This window comes from Lepus europaeus, chromosome 11, assembly GCF_033115175.1.
Source record: "Lepus europaeus isolate LE1 chromosome 11, mLepTim1.pri, whole genome shotgun sequence".
Taxonomy (NCBI): Eukaryota; Metazoa; Chordata; class Mammalia; order Lagomorpha; family Leporidae; genus Lepus; species Lepus europaeus.
Window position 1 is genome coordinate 43,700,170 of NC_084837.1, and position 23,601 is coordinate 43,723,770.

Below are 23,601 nucleotides of genomic sequence, written 5' to 3' on the forward strand. Positions count from 1 at the left end.
CTCAATTTATATTCATTAATAGTGAGGAACCAAATACACATGACATGTGAAAAAAAAAAAATAAACAACTCGGTTGCTTTTTCCCAGACCCATGGAAGGAATCCGTGTAGATTCTTTTATAAATTATTTAAAGATAGCCTTTGTGTGGCAGATACGAAACAAAATCTGCCCCTGTAAACACTGCTCCAGATGAATTGATAACTAGCTTATCACCGTGGAATGTGTATGCGACCACTCCCCTCTCATTCAGTTCCCCTGAAGCCATTGTACAAGGGTTAGGAGGCTGAAGGGACAGTGGCACTCTTCCCCTGAACTTCCGAGCGCGCTTGGCCAAATGCTAGCAAGCATGACGTGCAGGCTTTGTGCCGGGCTGTGCTGCTCTTGGGTGCCCAGGTGCATCTGGGAAGGAAGCTGCCAGATCTGACTATGAAATCCTTCCAAGGGAAAGCCATCTGATAATCGAGAAAATGGAGGTGTCTGAGACTTGTATTTAAAAGTTGGGCAAAGGTAATAAGTACAAGCCCATTCTCCAGCTTTTGGCTCACTACAGAGCCAGTGTGACTCCTTTCTTAAAAAAAAATATTGATTTATTTATTTGAAATGCAATGTTACTCACACACACACACACACACACACCAATCTTCCATCTGCTGGTTTATTCTGCAAATGGTACAAAGGCCAGGGCTGGGCAAGGCTGAACCCAGGAGCCATGAACTCCATTCAGAGGCCCATCACTTGGGCCATCTTTTGCTGCTTTCCCAGACAGGTTAGCAGGGAGCTGGATTGGAAGCAGAAGAGCTGGGACTTGAACCTGCACTTCAGTACAGGATGTGGGCATCAGCAGAGGCTTTAACCTGCTGTGCCACAATGCCGGCTCCTTAGCCAGCGTGATTTCTGCTCAGTTGGACATTTCAAAGAAATGCAAGCTACTTGAAGAACTGAGGAGAAACCCCTTTCAAAGACTTTCAGGAGTTTAAAAAAAAAATCCAAGCACTTTTGTGGATAAAATGAAAACAAAGCTGATCTTACGCTGGGGACGCGGTGCCTGATGAGGCCCAAGGTTCATTTTAAAATGTAAAATAACTTAGAATGATTCAAAACAATCTAATAGTACGTGCAGTCCAAAGCTTGTGTTGCAAAGGTGCACCTATGAGCAAAAATCACACCTGAGATGATGGGGTGCCTGCATCCTGTGGTGAGATTCAAACAGCAGTGCTTCTGAAAGTGTGTGCGCCTGGGCGGAATGCCTGTGGCTGTCCGTGCGCTGGATCAGCGCGGTGTCTCTTTCTGTCTGATGGCCACACAGGTGGAGTGCCGGGGCAGGCCGAAGTAGGAATTCAAAGAGGAACTCTGAGATGTTCCAACTGCCAAACCAATTTAGAAGCCAAGCGAAACACACTTCTAACGCGTCACTTCGGAGCACTGCCGTGGCTTGATAATGTAGCTTAGCGTGTTACCACAGAGCGGGGGTTCCTGTGGGCACCCCTCCACGTAGGCTCTGAAATGACCAAAGGACAGCACAACCTAATGAGCTTTTTGGTTTTGCCTCAGTTGTTGAGTGATTGCTGTGGAGCTGAAGTTTAGGACCTGGATGAAATAATTCTCTACTCAAAAGTATTTCATGGGGCTGGCGCTGTGGCGTAGCAGGTAATGCCACTGCCTGAAACACGGGCATCTCACATGGGTGCTGGTTCAAAGTCCTGGCTGCTCCACTTCCTCTCCAGCTTCCTGCTAATGCACCTGGGAAAGCAGTGGAAGACGGCCCAAGTGCTTGGGCCCCTGCAGGGAGACCCAAAAGAAGCTCCTGGCTTTGGCCTGGCCTAGTTCTGGTCATTGTGGCTATTTGGGTAGTGAATCATTGGATGCAATCTCTTTCTCTCTCTCTCTCTTTCAAAAAAAAAATCTTTTTTTTTAAAGTATTTCATAAAAATATACTCAGTTTTGAAAATTTCTATTTATTATTATTTTAACGATTTTATAACCCCCATTTTGGCAGGGTGGATAGATCTGTTATTTCAGATGAATTTTTAGTTCCCACTTCCCCATCTATATAATAAATTGCAAGTTCAAATCAAACTTGTTTTGTTTTTAAAACAACAGTTCCAGTATTATGTTGGTGGTATCTTTACAAAAATGATAATCAGAAAATAAACCTGGCAACCTACATGAGAATCCTATTATCCTCTTGTGGCACAAAATGGGTCTTGGGGCCAGCATTGGGGCACAGCGGGTTAAGCTGCTGCTTGTGATGCTATTCCACATAAGCGCCAGTTTAAGTCCCAGCTGTTCCACTTCAGATTCAGCTGTCTGCTAATGTGCCCAGGAAAGCAGCAAAAGATGACCCAAGTACTTGGACCCCTGCCACTCATGTGGGAGACCCAGATGCAGTCCCAGGCTGTTGGCTTTGATTTGGCCCCACCCTAGCTGTTGCAGCTCTTTGGGGGAGTGAACCAGGGGAGGCAAGATCACTCTCTGTCTCTGTCTCTGTAACTCTGCCATTGAAACAAACAAACAAATCTTAAAAAAAAATGTTTTAAATGGTATTCACCTCCCACCAGCTGACCTGCATTTTTTGGCTCACAGAGGGCCACCTGCTACAGACACAAGAGTTCCAAGGGCTGAATTCACATGAACAAAAAAAGAAGCTATGTCTGGTAGCAGGAATAAATTTAGCTGCTGCTTCCATGGTGTGTGCAGACAAACCTGCTGAGCTAAATAGCAACCCGGGACTCTTCCTGGTTTTCCTTGTTTCTGTTGTTCTAAAGAGATTTAAAGAGAGCTTGGCTTCCATTGGCTGTCATTTCACTCATTCCTTACTTTCCCTAATGGTTGAAGGGAAAGAGTTAAAGGAAAATGGTGACTCTAGAGATTCAGTAATGACAGATCTGACAAGGCTGAGTTGAAGGCAGACAGACGTAAGACAGACTCAGAAACTTACTTGTTCATTGGACCGTGACAGACAGCTTTTTATGACTTCTGTTTCCAGAAGTGTACGCTTATTAATCTCCACGTGTTCATAGTACTTGGAGAGCCGGGTCTGCCCTTGTTTATTCACCATGAGGAAAAACTTTATCATTTTTTTTCTCCTGGCCAGTATTTTTCCAAATATTGTTATGGCAAGGGATGGCGGTAACCGTACCCTGGAGGGTAAGAGAACAATAAAAAAGCAAGATCAAATTTATCAGAGAATGACATGAAATCTGTTCTACAGATGAACCAAAAGTAAATAGAATCTTCACTCCTGTGAACCAAATGAGGTGTTAGTCAATGAGAAGCAAACATAAATTTCCCAAACAATTCTGGGAATCCACAGTACTTCTACTCATATTCATTCAATTTATTCCATCAGTTTGCCAGATATTACCAAGCATCTAGCACCAGAAGAGTGTGGAGATGAAGGAATGGTTTCTGATCTTCAGACTTCTATGCTTTTAGCAAAGGTGCTAGGTAGGTATAATAGTCAGCTTTTCATTACCACACCTGAAGCATCTGAGAAGCCAACTTATAAAGCAAAGGTTCATTTCTGCTCACACTTTTGGAGGTTCACAGTCCAAGATCACATGGCCCCACTGGTTTGGCGTCTGATGAGGGTGATGGATGGTGAGCCAGGAAGCAGAGGCCTGACTCAAGCTTATGTATCTAACCCCTTCTCCAAGGGCATGCCCCTGATGACCTACGGACCTCATAGAGAAACCCACTCTGGATATCTTAATGGGATAAAATTTCCACCCTTAATCCATTAATGAGTAACATGAATCCAGGGACTACTAACACAAGACACTGAGGATCAAGGCTTTAACACATGGGGTTTTTGTTTGTTTGTTTTGTTTTTTTGCTATTATCCAAACCATAGCAATACATAAACAAGTACCAGTAAGGTGAACAGTAACTGCAAAAGGTATACTTCTATGGTTCACAAAAGGGGGACAAGGACATCCTAGCAGAGGGTCTTTTTTTATTTTAAGATTTATTTATTTATTTGAAAGTCAGAGTTACACAGAGAAAGAAGGAGAGGCAGAGAGAGAGAGAGAGGTCTTCCATCCGATGGTTCATTCCCCAGATGGCTGCAACAGCTGGAGCTGCGCCAAACCGAAGCCAGGAGCTAGGAGCTTCTTCCAGGTCCCCCATGCAGGTACAGGGGCCCCAAGGATGTGGGCCATCTTCTACTGCTTTCCCAGACCAAAGCAGAAAGCCGGTTTAGAACCGGGACTCGAACCGGCACCCATATGGGATGCCAGCACTGCAGACGGCAGCTTTACCTGCTATGCCACAACATCAGCCCCTTAAACTAGAATGATCTGGAGGGGGAGACTCAGGGGCAGAGAAAACCGGGCTATCCAAGTTCTGGAAGGCTCAGTGTGGTTGCAGTTCAGGAGGCAGTAAGAGCAGTCATGTTAAGGGTCCGGCGCTGTGGCATAGAGGGTAAAGCCACCGCATGCAGTGCTGGCATCCCATATGGGCGCCAGTTTGAGTCCTGACTGCTCCATTTCCAGTCCAGCTCCCTGCTATGGCCTGGAAAAGCAGTAGAGGATGGCTCAAGTCCTTGGGCCCCTGTACCCGAATGGGAGACCTGGAAGAAGCTCCTGGCTCCTGACTTCAGATTGGCGCAGCTCTGGCTGTTTTGTTTTGGTCACTTAAGGAATGAACCAGTGGATGGAAAACTTTCTCTCTCTGCCTCTGCCTCTCTGTAACTCTGCCTTTCAAGTAAATAAATAAATATTTTTTTAAAATTTTTATTTATTTATTTTTTTTGACAGGCAGAGTTAGACAGTGAGAGAGAGAGAGAGAGAGAGGAAGGTCTTCCTTTTTCCGTTGGTTCACCCCCCAAGTGGCCACTACGGCTGGCACCGATCTGAAGCCAGGAACCAGGTGCTTCCTCCTGCTCTCCCATGCAGGTGCAGGGCCCAAGGACTTGGGCCATCCTCCACTGCCTTCCCAGGCCACAGCAGAGAGCTGGACTGGAAGAGGAGCAACCGGGACAGAATCCGGTGCCCCGTCCAGGACTAGAACCCAGGGTGCCGGTGCCACAAGGTGGAGGATTAGCCTAGTGAGCCGTGGCGCCGGCCTAATAAATAAATTTTTTTTTAAAAAAGTCACACTAAGGAATTGGAACTTTTCTCTATAGGCAATGGAGGCAAGATATATTGAAGCTTTTCCTTCCTTAGTGGTGGAAATAGGATTAGTAATATCAAGGACTTGTCAAAGTCCTTGAACAAGGCCCCATAACAAGACCTAAAGGTCCTTTGCTAAACACTGTACATATATCATGAATTATAAAAATTTTAAAGGTATTTATTTACTTATTTTTATTTTTAGGCAGAATGACTTAGAGAGAGACAGAGTTTTTCATCTGCTGGTTCACTCCCCACACCTGCAAAAGCCAGAGCTGGGCTAGACCAAAGCTGGGAATGGAACTTAATGCAGGTCTCCCACGTCGGGAGCAGGAACCCAGTTACTTAAGCCATCACTGTTGCCTCGCAAGGTCTGCAGTAACAGGAAGCTGAGTCAGGAGTCACAGCCAGGGACTGAAGCCAGGTATTCCAATGTGGGATACGGGAGTCTTAACTGGCACTGTAACTGCTAAGCTAAATGCCTGCCCCAATCTCATGATTCTTTGAGGCAGGTTCTTCTGTTATCCTTAAAGTCTAGCAAAATAAAGCTTAAGAATGTTAACTAGACAACAAAAGTTACTGCATTACTTTGTGTCAGCCGCAGCTCAGACGCCCAGCATATGCAGGGACCTATGACACCCCTAGACTCACTCTCCTCATTCAGCAGCTCATGCTTGTGGTTTAATTATTTTTAATGTTTATTTTTTTGAGGGGCAGAGTGAGAGAGACTGACAGAGACAGAACAATCTTCTATCTACTGGTTCACTCTCTAAATAAGAGGTAGGCCTTGACTAGAGTGACGCTGACAGCCTGGAACTCCATCCAGGACTCCTACATAGCAGGCAGGGTCTCAAGTACTTGAGTTATCACCTGCTGTCTCCCAGGATGTACATTAGCAGGAAGCTGGATCAGAAGTGGAGCAGCCAGGAATTGAATCAGGAACTCCAATACTGCCAACGGGCATCCACGCAGTGGCTTAACCCTGTGCCACAATACCCACCTCATGTGGTTTAATTTCTAACTCATTTATATTGAATCTTGTGTTTGCTTCTCTTACACTCAATAGAGGTTTTGAAATAATCAATACAAAAGAGCACGATATTGACCAATGGGCATTTCTTCTTTCATCAGAGCTGGCTTGGTGGTTCCTCTGACAATATCATATTGACACTTCATAATATTTGTGAAAATCAGTGCAAAAGACCAGAGTTAACAACAATTATTAAGTGAACTTTTAGAATTTGGAAAAATTTTAGAATTATATAAAAGTTGTAATGATAGCCATTGGCAGCATTTCACATCATCATGGTATACTTGTCAAAACAAAGAAATTCATATGGGTACATTATTATTAACTCAATTCCAGGCTGTATTTGGAATTCATCAGTCATTCCTTTATGTCTTTTTATTTGAGAATTCTATCCAGGGCACCACATTGCATTTAATTGTCATGTTTCTTTAGTTTCTTCTGGTCTGTGAATTTCTTAGTCTTTCCTTGTTTTTATGACCTTGACAGCTTTTTTTTAAGATTTTTTTTTTTTATTTGAAAAGCAGAGTTACAGAAAGGAAGAGACAGAGAGTTCTTCCATCAGCTAGTGTACCTTTCAAATGGCAGCAATGGCCAGGGCTGGGCCAGACTGAAGCCAGGAGCTTCTTTAGGTCTCCTCCATGGATACAGGGGCCCAAGCACTTGAGCCATCTTCTGCCGCTTTCCCAGGTGCATTACCAGGGAGCTGGATTGGAAGAGGAGCAGTCAGGACTCAAACTGGCTTCCCATATCGCTGGAGTCACAGGTGGCGACTTTACTCACTACACCACAGCTCCGGACCTGACCCTGACAGTCTTAAGGATACTGGCCAGGTATCATGTAGGATTTGGGCTTGTCTGACTCTTCTTAATGATTAGACTTTTGAAAAAAAAATCTTAGCTGGACAGGTGCTTGGTACAGCGGTTAAGCTGCTGTGTGGCACACACCACTGCATCCCATATTAGAGTTCCTGGGTTCAAGTTCAAGCTCCATTCCCCATTCCAGCTTTTTGCTGATGTGCACTCTGGGACACAGCAGGTAAAGGTTCAAGTATTTGGGTCCCTGCCACCCACCTAGGAGACCCGGAGTTCCTGGCGCCTGGCTCCTGGCTTCAGCCTGGCCTATCCTGGGCTGTTGTGGGAATTTGGGGCATGAATCAGCAGATGGGAGATCTTTGTCTGCCCTTCAAAACAAACAAGCAAACAAACATAGACGTGAAGTACTCTTTTCCTCACATCATATCAGGGGATACCTGATATCCACATGACATCACTGGGGATGTTAAAGGGTAACAAGTTGAGTTCTCCTGTTTAAAAATACATTAAAGACCCTTAATTACTGATGCTTCTCTTGCCACTCATAAAATAGATTTAAGCTTTGATTTGTTTTCCACACCAATTTGTTGTGAGCGTTAATATGCTTCTTACATAAATTCCTAGTGAATTCTCACTGCCTGCTGTCAGGCAGCCCATTTGAGTTCATGAACTTCAGTGACCTCTCATCTGTAATATGAGTGCATTAAACTAAAATGCAGAGAGAGGCCTCTGAGAATACAAAGAAAAAGTATGTACTCAAATGTTATAAAAAAAGAAACCTTCAGAGTATCCACAGACTTCCCTGACACCTACACAGGGGTCCAGGTTGAGAACCCTGAGCAGGATGAATTTTAAGATACTTTAAAAATAAACAGACTTGGGCATCGGGTACAGCAATTCAATGGTTGCCTGGGACGCATGCATCCCACATCAGAGGGTCTGGTTGGAGTCCTATCTCCTCCAGTTCCAACTCAACTTCCTACTGATGCACACCTTGGGAGGCAGAAGTACTTGGGCCCTTGCCACCCACATGGGAGACCCAGACTGAGTTACAGGCTCCTGGCTTGGGTTTGGCCCAGCCTTGGCTGTTACGGGTATTTGGGAAGCATTCTTTCCCTCTGTCTTTCAAATAAAATGACAATTAAATAAATAGATAAATAAACAGACTTCTTGGATTTTTTTCCCTGTTTTTCTCAATCATTTTATCACTACTTGGTGTGTATGGAACGTAGTATCCTTGAATTTAGAACAAATGAATATAATGGTGTAGGATGAATGTGGCATATAGATCACTCTGAATTCTTTGTTAAAAATCTGATATTGATGTCAGAGAGCACATAAAAAAGTTAGTGGGAAAAATGGAACTAGAAGACACATTTATTTTAGTGCCTGCAATTTGGAAATCCATGCATAGTTTTTTCATAATACACATTTTCCACAACGTTTCGGAAGAACCCTGTGTATACCCGCTACTTGTTCACCAATGTTTGCTGTCACTTTCAGCAGCTGCAGTCACGGGGCTGTTTGCACAGTCTGCTGCCCAGGAGAGTGAGAGAGAGGGGAGATACTGCAGGCCTCGGTCACCCGAGGTGAGCATTTGCAGCTATCCTGGCAATAGCTGGTTGGAAGGTGTGTGTGAAGAGTCAGTTTGTAAACAGCTCAGCTGTCAGAACACCAAGCAGCGGCTGAATTACAGGGCTGGCTCTACTCCTCGGTCTTTGAATGCAAAACAGGAGCTACCTGTTTTGCTGAGGCCTCCACGTCTATGCAAGGGTGGAGTGAAGCGTCTCCTTTATTCGTGGGTCACAGGTGGAGAATGAACCTGGGGAGAAAGAGCAGACTGCACAGGAGAGTCGGGCCGCTGGTGAATGAGCGTCTCCAAGACTGACCAGACCCTGAGCCTTTGCAGGGGCAGGGGAGGGGTTGAGCTGTGTGTTGGGGGAAGGAGCTGAGTCAGGCTGGAAGCCAGCAGTTATTATTTGGGGATTTTGCCCTCTTGAGGAGACGGGAGGATGTGTTGCCTACAAAGTTCCAGACTTGAATAAAACAGACTTTGTCTTTGCCACAGAGCAGCTGTGTGAGTGGAAGTTGCTAGATCTTTCTGAGTCCCAGCTGCCTGGCTATCTCTGAGGCATGAGAGGGAGGTGAGGCAACCTACAGACAGCATGCAGCAAGGACTCAGGACTACAGGAAGGGTCCACGTGACACCTCCATGGTTATCAGCATCCTTTCCTTGCTGCATATACATAGAACTCGATGGGATAACGCCTGGAGTCAGTTTTGTATCATCATATTTTGCCTTCCCAGCTCACCTCTTATTTCCTAAATCCTAGCAGACAGATGCTTACCACACAACAAACACTGAGCTAGAAAGAGCCAGGCCCAATGTGGCGGAGCCTGGGCGTGCTGTGTCCATTCATGGTGAGGAACAGGATTTTTATCTAGACCAGCTCAGCCAGGGATATGACAGCTGTGCCATGGGGGAGGCCTTGGTCATTCACTCCCTTTTCCAGGAAGATAAGCTCACTGCCGTGGGAGGGATTGCGACACACTCTGCAGGGTTTAATCATTTGGTATTAAGTGCTGCCTTTATTCTCCATGCAAATTATTGCCGGTAAATTATGACAGGTGACCAGGAAGTTAAGATTACCATGCTTTGTTTTGTCCTTTTTCAGCAAAGTTATTTCAAAATCATCTTTAGGGTAGTTAGAAATTATAATCCTACAGCTTGGATTTCAATTGCCAGGTAAAAGAAAAAAAAAATTATCTCAGAGGTACCCAGGCCAAACCCTTGCCTTGAAATGCCCTGGTTGCACTAAGTGGTAAAAGGAGACGTAAAAAGATCCCATTGAGATGTTACATCAAGGGATCAAATTGGTTTCCACCTTACAAACACAGCATTCCTTCCCACTGACTTCAAGAGCAAGGATGACAAACAAGAACATGTCCAACCCATTAGGACATTGGAATACAAGTTTTGAAAAGAATAGCTGAAGGCATCTTAAGACTTGAATGCATCTTTCTTTCTGTATGCTCATGAACAATCACACATTTACAGCTGTAGGATTGCACAGGGCTAATAAGGTGGAGAAGCACAATTGTCTACTATTTCTACTAGAAAATATACAATGCCAAAATACACAACGTGGAGACTCAGGAGACAGGTATGTGGTTGAGAGCTGAAGATGAATGCTGTGAGCACCTACCCTGATTACTAATCATCACGGAGCAGAGAGACCAAACAATGATGAGACCAAGGCAGGACAATCAGAAGGAATATGCTTAGACAAGTGCTGGGAGTGGTCAGGGAGCTGGTATTCTAACTTCTTCTGTTTATAAATTCTTTGCATTCAACAACACACAAGGCTGGGGAGATGTCCTAGCCAGGAAGTTCGCAGATACAGCACCCAAGAGTCTGTGAGAATGTGTCTGAAAAAGCAAGAGACAAGAAAGAAACTTCACTGGGGTGAAGCGTCCCCTAAGGGGTACTCGGATTCTCTGGCAGGGAATCTAGAAAACTCCAGGAGGGGAAAAGAGGTCAAAGATACTTAGAGTAGGCATTGCACAAGAATTTCCCTTGGGTTAGCATGGGCACACTTTAAAAGCCTAGGCTGGTGAGGTTGGTAGAGTCATAGCAGCATGAACATAGCCGTGTCCCAGGACCTGCATGGTGCAAACTGAACCCCAGAGAGAAGACCGGATGAGTAGACCGAGTATGAAACTGGATTCAGGAGTTTCCAGCTTCCTGATGATGTGGGAGAGTGGGAACTGAGTCTCTACAAACTGTCCTATCCACCAATGGCAAGCAGGGTGCCAGCGGTGACTACCTGCACCTGCGTCCCTCTGGACTGCGGAGCTGCTCCCAGGTTCCACACCACAGGATGCCATGTGTGCGTGCTAATGTCAGCAGTGCGTTAGGAAGCTGGGAGTGGCAACACGTGCACCTCACGTTTCTCACCCCTGATACAGACTCCCTTCATTTTGTATGTGAGAAAACTGAAAATCAGAGATGCAAAGTCCTGCATTCTGGCCTCCTGGCCCATAAAATAATGCTGTTTTCAAATGGTTTTAAAATTCATTTTCATCTGGCTGGCGCTGCGTCTCAATAGGCTAATCTTCCGCCTGCGGCGCCAGAACACCAGGTTCTAGTCCCAGTTGGGGCGCCGGATTCTGTCCCGGTCGCTCCTCTTCCAGTTCAGCTCTCTGCTATGGCCCGGGAAGGCAGTGGAGGATGGCCCAAGTCCTTGGGCCCTACACCCACCTGGGAGACCAGGAGAAGCACCTAGTTCCTGGCTTCAGATCAGCGCGGTGCGCCAGCTGGAGCGCGCCGGCCGTGGCGGCCATTGGAGGGTGAGCCAATGGAAAAGGAAGACCTTTCTCTCTGTCTCTCTTACTGCCCACTCTGCCTGTCAAAAAAAAATTCATTTTCATCTACTTGAAAGGCATAACAATAAACACACACACACACATACACACATATAGTGAAAGAAAGAGAGATCTTCCACCTGCTGGTTCATTTCCCAAGCGCTGGTAACAGCTAGGGCTGGGCCAGGCTGAAGCAGGGAGCTAGGAATGCCATCTGAGTTTCCCACTCAGAGGTCCAAATCACTTAAGCCATTGTCTCTGCTGCCTCCCAAGGACACATTAGCAGGAAGGTGGATTGGAAGCAGAGGACTGGGAACCACACTTCAGTCTGGGATGTGGGCATGGCAAGTGGTGGCTTTACTCCCTGTGTCACAACACCTGCCCCACACTGCCCTTAATTTATCACATTGCCTCTTTGGCTCCCTCAGTGCATAAGCATAATTAAATGTTCATTTAGGCCGGCGCCGCGGCTCACTAGACTAATCCTCTGCCTTGCGGCGCCGGCACACCGGGTTCTAGTCCTGGTCGGGGCACCGATCCTGTCCTGGTTGCCCTTCTTCCAGGCCAGCTCTCTGCTGTGGCCAGGGAGTGCAGTGGAGGATGGCCCAAGTCCTTGGGCCCTGCACCCCATGGGAGACCAGGAGAAGCACCTGGCTCTTGCCATCGGATCAGCGCGGTGCGCCGGCCGCAGCGCGCCTACTGCGGTGGCCATTGGAGGGTGAACCAACGGCAAAAGGAAGACCTTTCTCTCTGTCTCTCTCTCACTGTCCACTCTGCCTGTCAAAAAAAAAATGTTCATTTAAGCTTAATAAGCATCAACTTCAGAAAGATTTTGTGACGATCTACTTAATATGCTCTTTGCTAATGCCACTGAATCGTTAAACTGAAAAATACCAAACAAATTATTACATGAAAAAAGCATAGTATGTAGCTTCTAGAAATGAAAGTGATATTTGATGATGTTAACATTATTTCTAGTGCTAAGTGCTTCCTGTGTACCCCAGAATCATAATATTGTAACACACACACACTAAGGTAATATCAGACAAAAACATTCCATTTTTATCTCCTCAAAAGTGATTGCAGTAAATTTTCCTGAGTTAATAAGCAAGTTTCCAACCAGAAAACATACAGCACTGGTACAGTACAGCAGTCAAGAGCAGGAACTGGAGCTTTAGCTTCACCACTTCTGAGCTCCAGGACCCTGGGCAAGGCACTTCATCTTGAGCTCATCCTCCTGTGCAATGGGAATAATACGAGTAATTATCTCCCAGGACTCTGAGGATTAAAGGAGTCAGCATACGAAACACCATTAGAACGGTGCTTGGCAGTTTGCACACAGTGAGCATTAGCCAATGGCATCATGGTAATCTATCACTTTTCCCTTGCCCGCCCATCCCTCTTCTCAGCTACAAAGCACTGATTATCCTCTCCATAATCTACATAACCATTACTGGATTGCACACTGAGGTCCCCTAGCAGGGCAATGTAAAACCTCTCTGATTTTTACCTTGTGACCCAGTATACAAGTACACATGTATCTGAAACTGAAGTTCACAAAACAATAGTTATTCATACTATGAGTATTATATTATGATTTGGTATTATATTTCCTTTTTCAAAAAATATTTACTTATTTATTTATTTGAAAGGCAGAGTTACAGAGAGGCAGAGAGAAAGAGGTCTTCCATCTACTGGTTCACTCCTCAGATGGTTGCAACGGCTGGAGCTGAGCTGATCCAAAGCCAGGAGCCAGAAACTTCTTTCGGGTCTCCCATGTGGGTGCAGAGGCCCAAGGATTAGACCCCTAGGATTTAGAACGCATCTTCTACTGCTTTCCCAGGCCACGGCAGAGAGCTGGATCGGAAGTGGAGCAGCCAGCACTCAAACGGGCGCCCATATGGGATGCTGGCACTGCAGGTGGTGGCATAGCCATAGTAGAGGCCCCTATTGTATTTCATTCAGTGAAAAATGCAGTTGTGAGGGATTAGGATTACACAGATATATGAATTTTTCAAGGGGCCGGTGCTGTGGCACAGTGAGTTAAAGCCCTGGCCTGATGCGCCAGCATCCCATGTAGGCGCTGCTTCCATTCCTGGCTGCTCCTCTTCTGATCCAGCTCTCTGCTATGGCCTGGGAAAGCAGTAGAAGACGGCCCAAGTACTTGGGCCCCTACACTCATGTGGAGACCCAGAAGAAGCTCCTGGCTCCTGGCTTCGGATTGGCGCAGCTCTGGCCATTGTGGCCATCTGGGGAATGAACCAGAGGATGGAAGACCTCTCTCTCTGTCTCTACCTCTCTCTGTAATTCTTTCAAATAAATAAATCTTTTAAAAAAAGAATTTGTCAAAACTTGGCAAATGTATATCAGAGAGCCATGTGTTTTGTTACACGCAAATTTTACACCAAAAGAAAATAAATTAGCCAACATTGTAGTGTAATGGGTGAGGCCATGGCTTGTGGAGCCGGCATCCCATTTCAGACTCATTTGGAGTCCGAGCTGCTCCCCTTCTGATCAAGCTTCCTTCTAATGTCCTTGGAGGAAAGAGGATGATGGCCCAAGTACTTAGACCTCTGCCACCCATGTAGGAGACCAGGATGGAGTTCCTGGCTTCTAGCTTCAGCCTGGTGAGACCTGGCTATTGCAGACATTTGGGGAATGAATCAGCTGATGGAAGATATCTATCTCTGACTATCTCTTCCTGTTTATTGCTTTGCCTTTCAAAAAAACAAACAGCTCTTAAGGGAAAATAAAGTACAAATTTTCTAGCTAATGATGTATATACTAAGGTATGTGGGGGAAGTGTACTGATTATCTGTGGATAATTTACCTTGAAATGCATTGAAAGACTAACACAAATTAATGCGTGAGCAGAGAGCCGGATAGCTGGTGCTATGTTTGAGTGTGTCCCTCCAAGTTCACATTTTGGAAACTTCATCCCCAGCACAATGGTGTTCCGGGGCGATCCCTTTAGGCAGTGATTAGATCATGAGGGTTTTCTCTTTGGGGAGTGCTCTCAGCAAGAAGGTCCTCACCACAAATGGGCTCCTTGAATTTGGCATTCCCAGTCTCCAGAAGTGTAAGAATTAAGTCTCTGTTCTTTATAAAACACGCAGTCTCAAGGTTTCTTTTATAGCAGTGCAAAACAGAGTAGGACAGATGGTGAGACAAATAAGAAAGCAAGTATAGTAAAATGTTCACAGTAGAATCTAGATGATGGCAAATGGGCACTCACTGCGAATTTCTCTCAGATTTATATATGAGAATCATCATAATAAAATGCCGAGGTTCAGAAGTGTTAGTTGTAGCCTGCTTTTTGTAAATTAATAAACTTTATTTTTTAAAAGTTATAGAATTACAGAAAATAGTAATAACATAAGAGTTGTTTACTTATCCTAAGAGAATGAAATTTTTTGGAAGATTTTTAAATGTTCATTTGTTTATTAAACTAACCATAAGTGAAAAACTAAAAAAAAAAAAAAAAAAAGAGTTGTTATGTATCCCACATCCAGTTTCTTCTGTTATTATTCCTACTACCATTTTCTTCTTGCTACCGTGTTACATTAGTAATGTACATTTGTTACAGTTTATAAATACATATTGATACCGTTATTAACCATTTTTAAAAGTTACTTACTTATTTGAATGGCAGCGCCTCACACAGGGGAGAGAGAATGAGATCTTTCATCCCCTAGTTCACTCCTCAAACACCCACAATAGCCAGAGCTGGGCCCAAGCCAGGAGCCAGGATCTCCATCTGGGTGTCCCACATGGGTGGCAGAGACTCAAGCAATTGAGCCATCATCACCTGCTGCCTCCCAGGGTAGCAGGAAGCTGGATTAGAGGTATGGACAGGATTTGAACCAATCACTCTGATATGACACCCAATATGACCTACTGATGTTTAAAATACTCATTTGAAAAGCAGAGTGACAGAGAGGGAGAGGGGAGAGAGAGAGACAGAGATGGCTTATCCTCTGATTCATTCCCAAGATGCGTGCACAGCCTGAGCTAGGCCAGGGCAGAGCCAGGAGCTGGAAACTCAATTTAGGTCTCCAGTGTTGGTGGCAAGAATCCAACTAGTTAAGCTGTCATCATTGCTTGCAAGGGCCTGCATATCAGGAAGCTGGAGTCAGGAGCTGGGGGCAGAAATCGAATCCACATACTGCACTGCCCTGACACAGATTTTTAATTTCAGAACTAAAGGACTGTGACCCCAGGTTTGAAAAATGATATACTTTTACTTTTACTAGAGTATGAACTTGTGGGTGAGATGTACACCTTACTTCAGATCCTCAGACAATGCCTAACAAGCAATAAGTATTTGTTGAATGACAGAAGGAATGAAAAAAAAAAAAAGTTTTCTTTAGCCATGATTTCTCCTTTAAAAAAATTACACAAGAATTCAAATAAAGTACACACATAAAGTATTCTGGTGCTTCAACTCCTGCCCCTAATTCCATTCATCTTCCTAAAGATATAACCAACATTTTTAAGTGTAGTGCATACCTTCTAGACCTTCTTTACACATGTAAACACGCATGCATGTGTAACAACTCTATTTCTCAAATACAAATGTAATCAATGAACCCTAAATGCCAAGCATTTAGTCTGATGTCTATTCTCTTCTGTCATCTTTAAATGAACTGTTCCAGTCACAAAGGCCTTTATGGCTCCTATGAAAGTTCTATAAGGAGATGTGTTTTGGAATTCATCCAAGTGATGTCCCATTTAACCTGCTTAGCTCAGGCTTTTCTAGGTTTTTGTTCCCTTAATTTTTGATCCAGTGCCTTGGTGCCCATTCTCTTCTCTGGCCTTGGCTCTTAATGACCTGGCTTGGATAACTTCCACCAGCTCTGGTTTGGGCACTCTTCCATCACTTGACCTTCAGTATTTGCCCTCTGGCTGTAACTCCTTAGGCCTCTGGCATCCAGCCTCAGCACTGTCAACTGGGAGAAATACCCACTCATGGAGTAGAGGCAAAGATTAAAGGAGGCAAACAACAGAGTTCTTGTAAAACATTGAAATACTGAGTTCTTTTCTTTCCTCCCTTTATGTGTATTAAAAGAGGAAAAGAATGTTGATAAGGCTATAGGAAAACAGATACGCACATATTTAGATTTCTAGTATTGTTTAAATTGTTACAAATTTTCTGCACTGGAACTGAGTAGAATGCAACAAAAAAATAGTAAAAATGATTTTATCTTTAAACTCATGCATTCCAATCTTGAGAATCTACCCTAAAGTATAATTAAAAATCTATATGCATAAAATTTTGTAGACAGGAGGCCTGCTTGTATCTTTCTGCTTCCACCATCTTTGGGCTTACCAAATGCCTGAATCAGTGGAGCTGCCTGATCTTGCACTGTGAACCTCCAAAACTGTTAGCAAAAGTAAGCCTATGCCATGGCATGGAACCAGGCTTTATTGGGCCTGTGTGTGGAGACACTCTGAGATGCCAAATGTAAAAATCATGAACTAGTTTGTCTGGTGGGAGAGATCCCAAGTAACAAAGTGTTCAGTTCCTAGCATGGGTATTATTAGCTGCTGTTAGGGAGTTTTTTTTAATAAAAAAAAAAACAACTTTTTTTTTAAATGTTTAGGGGTCAGCGCTGTGGCATAGTTGGTAAAAGCTGCCGCCTGCAGTGCTGGCATCCCTTATGGGCGCTGGTTCGAGTCCCAGCTGCTCCACTTCTGATCCAGCATCCAGGTCTCTGCTACGGCCTGGGAAAGTAGTAGAAGATGGCCCAAGTCCTTGGGCCCCTGCATCCTCGTGGAAGACCCTCGTGCTCCTGGCTCCTGGCTTTGGATCGGTACAGCTCTAGTGGTTACAGCCAATTGGGGAGTGAACCAGTGGATGGAAGACTTCGCTCTCTCTGCCTCTCCTCTCTCTCTGTGTAACTCTGACTTTCAAATAAATAAATCTTAAAAAAAATGTTTATTTGAAAGGCATAGTGACAGAGAGAGAGAGAGATGGATCTTCCATCAGCTGGTTGGTTCACTTCCCAGTTGGCCACAACAACCAGGGCTGGGCTAAGCTGAAACTCCATCCTGGCCTCCCACATAGTAGGCAAGGATCCAAGCATTTGGGCCATCATCTGGTGCTTTCCCAGGCACACCAGCAGGAAGCTGGATTGGAATTGGAGCAGCAAGGAATTGAACAGATGCTCTGATATGGGATACTGGTGTCAGAAGTGGTAGCTTAACCCACTGTACCATAATGCTGACCTCTGTTAAAAACTTTTCCAGTGAGAGAATCAGGGGCAAAAAAAAAGAGTAGAGCAGAAGGATCTGGAAAATTCACAGCCTAGCCAGGGAAAGAAGGAAGAGAAAGCTTGTTCAGGACAGGAAAGGGAGATGGAGAAACTGCTTGCTAAGGAGACTGGAGCAGCATTCTGTGTCCCAGCTGTTCCACTTCTAATCCAGCTCCCTGTTAATGCACTTGGAAAAGCAGTGGAAGATGACCCAAGTGCTTGGGCCCCTGCTATCCACATGGGAGACCTGGGTGAAGCTCCTGGCTTCAGCCTGGCCCAGCCTTGGCCTTTGTGGCCATCTGGGAGAGTGAACCAGCATTTGGAAGACTCTCTGTCTTTCCCCCTCTTTGTAACTATTTCAAATAAAAAAAAAAATCTTAAAAAAATTAGAGAGAGGAGTGCCAAGTAGAAAGGAACCCTTTGTTGTTAGGTGAGACAATACAGAAAAGATTCCAAAGGCATTTCAGAGAACTTCCAGGAGATTCCTCCCATCACAGTCTCACCAGAGGACAAAAATGAAAATTGTTTCAAAGACCTTTCAGGGCAGAATCCTTTCAGGAAAGAGCATCAGCGCACTCAGCTTGCCCCGGAGCCAACTCCAGATTCTGGCTTGCAGCTGAGGTGCTCCAAAGCCACTGCAGCCCAAAGCAAGCAGGCACAGGCATGGTTCCTGCTGATGGCAGACCTTGGTATTGACCATGCCCATGTGATGCCAGGGCTGTGAGCATGCAAAACACCAGAGTTAAGGGTTCATGGTGGCTTCCACTGAGGTTTTAAAGGAAAGCCCAAGGGGCCAGGAGCAGTTGTGCTTCCAAGGGAGTTCGAGGTTCTGCAGAGTGATATGTGGGGCAGCTGTGCAAGCGAAATCACGGAGGAGACCCCGGCAAGGCAGAGGTAGGAGCAACACGAAACTCTGCCGAGGAAAGTTGCAAACAGGATGCCAGGAATGGCACAGAGAACAGCATGAGGCACACAGAGCGGCCATGAGGCCAGAGACCAACAGAGCTATCTGGGCATGGAGGCCCCTACCTGTGTTTCAGAGAATCTGGGGGCCCCGGCAGAGAGCCTTCCTTCACTAGGACAGTGCCAAGTGGAACTGTGGGGTTGGAGTTGCTGTGGAGTGCCCCCACCGAGGCCATGCCTTGTGGAGCTGCAGAGATGAGACTCCTGTGGGTGGGGGCGGGGCTGCCCAAACTGCTGGGAGCCTAGCCCCTGCCACAGGATGCCCAGGGTGCCAGATGTGGAGCTTTAGGGCTTGATGTTTGTCTTGCTGGTTTTCAGACTTGCTTTGGCCCAATTGCTCCTTTCTATTTTTCGGTCTCTCCTTTTTGGAATGGAAATGTATATCCTAAACCTGTATTCTAGAAGTACATGACTCCTTTTTTTTTAATTTTTAAAAATTTATTAGTATCTACTTCAAAAGCAGAGAGAGAGATCTTTTGTTTGTTTCTTTCTTTGTCTTTCTTTTATTTTATTTAAGGTATACAAATTTCATATATACAGATTTAGGAACATAGTGATACTTCCCACTTACTTCTACTCATGCTCCCACGCCTGTCCTCCTTCCTCTCATATTCCCTCTTAATTTTTACAATGATGTACTTTCAGTTTACTTTATACTCATAAGATTAAAACCCTACACTAAGTGAAGAGTTAAACAAACAGAAGAACAAAACAGTTCCCCAATTGTAAACAAGGGCTATAAACAATAATCAAATCTCAAAATATCAATTTCACTCCTATACATTACACTTTTTGGTACTCTATCAGTTACCTTAACACAGATTAGGGAAAATATATGGTATTTGAGTTTTGGGGTCTGGCTTATTTTACGAAGCATAATGGTTTCCAGTTGTACCTATTTTGTTGCAAAAGACAGGATTTCATTCTTTTTTATGGCTGAGTAGTATTCCATACTATAAATAAATATATACACATCATTATTTTTTTATCCAGTCATCAGTTGATGGACATCTGGGTTGATTCCAAATCTTAGCTATTATGAATTGAGTTGCAATAAACATGGGGGTACAGATCACTCTTTCATATGCTGATTTCATTTCCCTTGGGTAAATTTCCAGGAGTGGGTAGCTGGGTCATATGGTAGATCTATTTTCACTTTTCTGAGGTATCTACACACTGTCTTCCACAATGGCCATACTAGTTTACATTCTCACCAACAGAGGATTAGGGTACCTTTTTCCCACACCCTCACCAACATTTATTGTTTGTTGATTTATTTATGATAGCCATTCTAACTGGGGTGAGGTGAAACCTCATTGTGGTTTTGATTTGCATTTCCCTGATGGCTAGTGATCCTGAGTATTTTTTCATTTGTTTGTTGGCTATTTGAATTTCCTTTTTTGAAAAATGCCTATTCAAGTCCTTTGTCCATTTCTTAACTGGATTGCTTATTTTGCTGTTGGTGAGTTTCTTGAGCGCTTTATAGACTCTGGATTATAAAGAGATCTTCTACCTGTTGATTCATTCCCCAGATGCCTATAACATCTAGGGTTGGGCCAGGTCTAAGTTAGGTACCCAGAACTCAATCTGAGTCTCCAACATGGGTAGCAGGGACCCAAGCATTTGAGCCTTCATCTACTCCCTCCAAAGATGCATTAGCAGGAAGCTGGACCCAAAGCAGAATAGCTGAGACTCATTCAGGCACTTGGATATTGGATGTGGGTACTGCAAGCAGTAGCTTAACCTGCTGTACTACAACAACTACCTTTATAACTCAGTTTCAATTGTATATGTTCACTGTTGGGAGTTGGCCATGAGTCTCAGATGAGACTTTGGATTTCTTTTTTTTTTTTTTTTTTTTTTTTTGACAGGCAGAGTGGACAGTGAGAGAGAGAGACAGAGAGAAAGGTCTTCCTTTTTGCCGTTGGTTCACCCTCCAATGGCCGCCGCGGTTGGTGCGCTGCAGCTGGCGCACCGCGCTGATCCGATGGCAGGAGCCAGGGGCTTATCCTGGTCTCCCATGGGGTGCAGGACCCAAGGACTTGGGCCATCCTCCACTGCACTCCCTGGCCACAGCAGAGAGCTGGCCTGGAAGAGGGGCAACCGGGACAGAATCCGGTACCCCGACCAGGACTAGAACCCGGTGTGCCGGCGCCGCAAGGCGGAGGATTAGCCTAGTGAGCCGCGGCGCCGGCCTAGACTTTGGATTTCTGAAGCAATGTTGGATTGAATTAAGACTTTGTGATTTGGGGGGATGGAACAAATGTATTTTATATATGAGACAGACATGAATTTTGGGGAGCCATGAGTAGAATGTTATGGTTTGGAAAATAATTTGGATGTGCCGTGTGTTAAAATTTTGATCCCAAGCCTTATGTCAATGGATTAAGGATGAAACCTGGGGCTGAAGTTGTGGCATAGCAGGTTAAGCCACTGCCTGCAACACCGGGATCCCATATGGATGATGGTTCAAGTCCTCGCTGCTTCACATCTGACCCAAAAGCTCCCTGCTAATTCCCCTGAGAAAGCATCTGAAGATAGCCCAAGTGCTTCGATCCCTGAACGTATATGGAAGACCTAGAAGAACCTCCTGTCTCCTGACTTCAGCTTGGCTCAGCCCCAAGTCATTGTGGCCACTTGGGGGGTGAACAAGCAGATGGAAGACCTCTCTCTCTCTCTTTCCCTCTTTTTCTGTAACTTTTACAAATAAATAAAATAAAACTTTAAAACAAACAAACAAGGCCAGCGCCGCGGCTCACTAGGCTAATCCTCCGTCTTGCGGCGCCGGCACACCGGGTTCTAGTCCCGGTCAGGGCACCGATCCTGTCCCGGTTGCCCCTCTTCCAGGCCAGCTCTCTGCTGTGGCCTGGGAGTGTAGTGGAGGATGGCCCAAGTGCTTGGGCCCTGCACCCCATGGGAGACCAGGAGAAGCACCTGGCTCCTGCCATTGGATCAGCGCGGTGCACCGGCTGCAGCGTGCCTACCGCGGCGGCCATTGGAGGGTGAACCAACGGCAAAAGGAAGACCTTTCTCTCTGTCTCTCTCTCACTGTCCACTCTGCCTGTCAAAAACAAACAAACAAACAAACAAGACTAGAACTTAATTGAATTACGGTGCCTGAAAAAAAATTTTATAGTAACATTCTAATAATGAAACACAGAACATACTCATATATTACAAACTTGGACTTGTTAAATAAGAAGAATACACAAATTTGACATCTTTTAACTATTAAGATGTATATATAGTCTAAGCAGAATGGAGAAATATATATGCTATTAAGTCACAACACAGAACAGTGAACTCAACATTCATATGGATTACACTTATGTAAAAGCAACATCTAAATACATAAAGATTAAAAACAGACCAGACAAATGAATCTTGAAAACATTTTGCTGAATGCAAGAAGCTAGTCACAAAGGAAACATACTATTTAATTCCATATATATGAAATATCCAGAAGAGGCAAATCTAAAGAGATAGAAAGCAGATTCATGATTGTCAGGAAACGAAGGTTGGGTGAGGTGTAAGGTATGGAGTTACAGTGATCAGTGCACAATTATGCTAAAAGCTTCACTTTAAGTGTTCACTTTAAGTGAGTGAATTGTATAGTAGGTAAATTATATCTTAGTAAAGGCTGTTTTAGAGAGAGAGAGAGAGGCAGACCAGTCTGGAAGAGCTGGAATACTTGAATAACAAAGTATGATTATAACCCAAAGTGTAACATAAATACATGAGTACATACTGATGTAAACACACGACACTGAATAAATAAATAAATGGGACATAAGACTCCCAAATGCTTGGACTGAATAATGCTCTAACATGACTTAACTCACCAGCTCAGGGAGAGAGAATAGTGACAATACAGAACACTTCCACAGTGCTTACTAGGTGCCATGCACTGTTTTGAACACTTTACCTACATCTGTTGAATCTTCCAAATAGCTCTGTGGGTTAGAGACTATTGTTATCTGCACTTTCCAGATGTGAAAACTTAGTTACTTGCCAAAAGTGAGTGTGTGTTTTCGCCCAGTCCTCTTTACCCCTGCACTTGCCTCCAGTAATTCAGGGATGGCTTTGAGGGCATGTGGATGAGTTTCCCTCCCCATTCACTAGCGTGAGCCTAGCTTTGGCCAGCTGCACCTTGGTACAAAACCTTTAACCGACTACTATGCATCTTGACCCTGGAGGCCATCCCAAAAGGTGCAATTCCAACAGATGATTCACTTTTAGTTGCTCTCCACATGGAGCCTAAAAATGCCCAGGAAGTGGCTTAATCAGATAATGTGAAAATTTAGGACAGGAGAGCTGGCTACACACATTACAGTGCGTTTAACATTTGTGATTCGATCTAACTTCCCAAATTCTTACGTCTGATCTGCTCTTTTACAGGGCAGAGCTTATCTCCCTTTCTCCTTTCAATAAATAAAACATACCAAGCAAATGGTTCTGAGGCAAGTTTACAGACCTGCCTCTGAACTGGGTCCATTCTTGTTCAGCTCAGATGTCAGGGGAGAACGCACAGCTGCGCAGGTGGCCTGCCTGCCTGCCTGCATTTTGCCCAGAAGCACTTTGTGCTAGTTTCCATTTCACAATAAAGAGTCACAACATGTTACAGCTCTTGCTGAAAACGTAAATAGCAGATGAAGGTTGTCAGACAAGAGTAGCCTCTTCAGAGGAAATTCATGCTTACATTTATACTCATCTATATCTTACAATTGGTAAACAGTAAAAATGTCACAATTACTTTGATAGCTGTCACATGAAAATATTTCAATAGCAGGGCTGATATATAGCATCAGATTGAAGAGCAGGCAATTAAAATTTGAAAGAGTGAGGAGAGGCAAGGTAATAATGACGGTGGCAGAGTGGAACCCCTCACAAAAGCAGTGAAGGGGCAGGCTTTTGGCTCAATAGTTAAGTTGGGACGTCAGCATCATCATATCACAGTGCCTGGTTTCAGTCTCAGCTGCTCCACTTCCCATCCAGCTTCCTGCTAATGCACACCCTGGGAAGCAGCAGTTGATGGCCCAAGTACTTTGGTCCCTGCCACCTACCTG

The 23,601-nt window shown here is 44.6% G+C and overlaps 1 protein-coding gene across 5 annotated transcripts in view; it reads right to left on the bottom strand.

Moving 5' to 3' along the window:
* Window positions 1–23,601, bottom strand: part of AP4S1 (adaptor related protein complex 4 subunit sigma 1) — a 50,489-nt gene that overhangs the window by 16,733 nt on the left and 10,155 nt on the right. For 4 of the 5 annotated variants that reach the window (XM_062205326.1, XM_062205327.1, XM_062205325.1 and 1 more), the window contains exon 2: window positions 2,939–3,140. In XM_062205326.1, the coding sequence (XP_062061310.1) occupies window positions 2,939–3,140 (202 nt within the window). Of the gene's footprint in view, window positions 1–2,938; window positions 3,141–10,159; window positions 10,370–23,601 lie in introns of those variants that run through there. The other variant, XM_062205330.1, reaches the window with a different exon arrangement.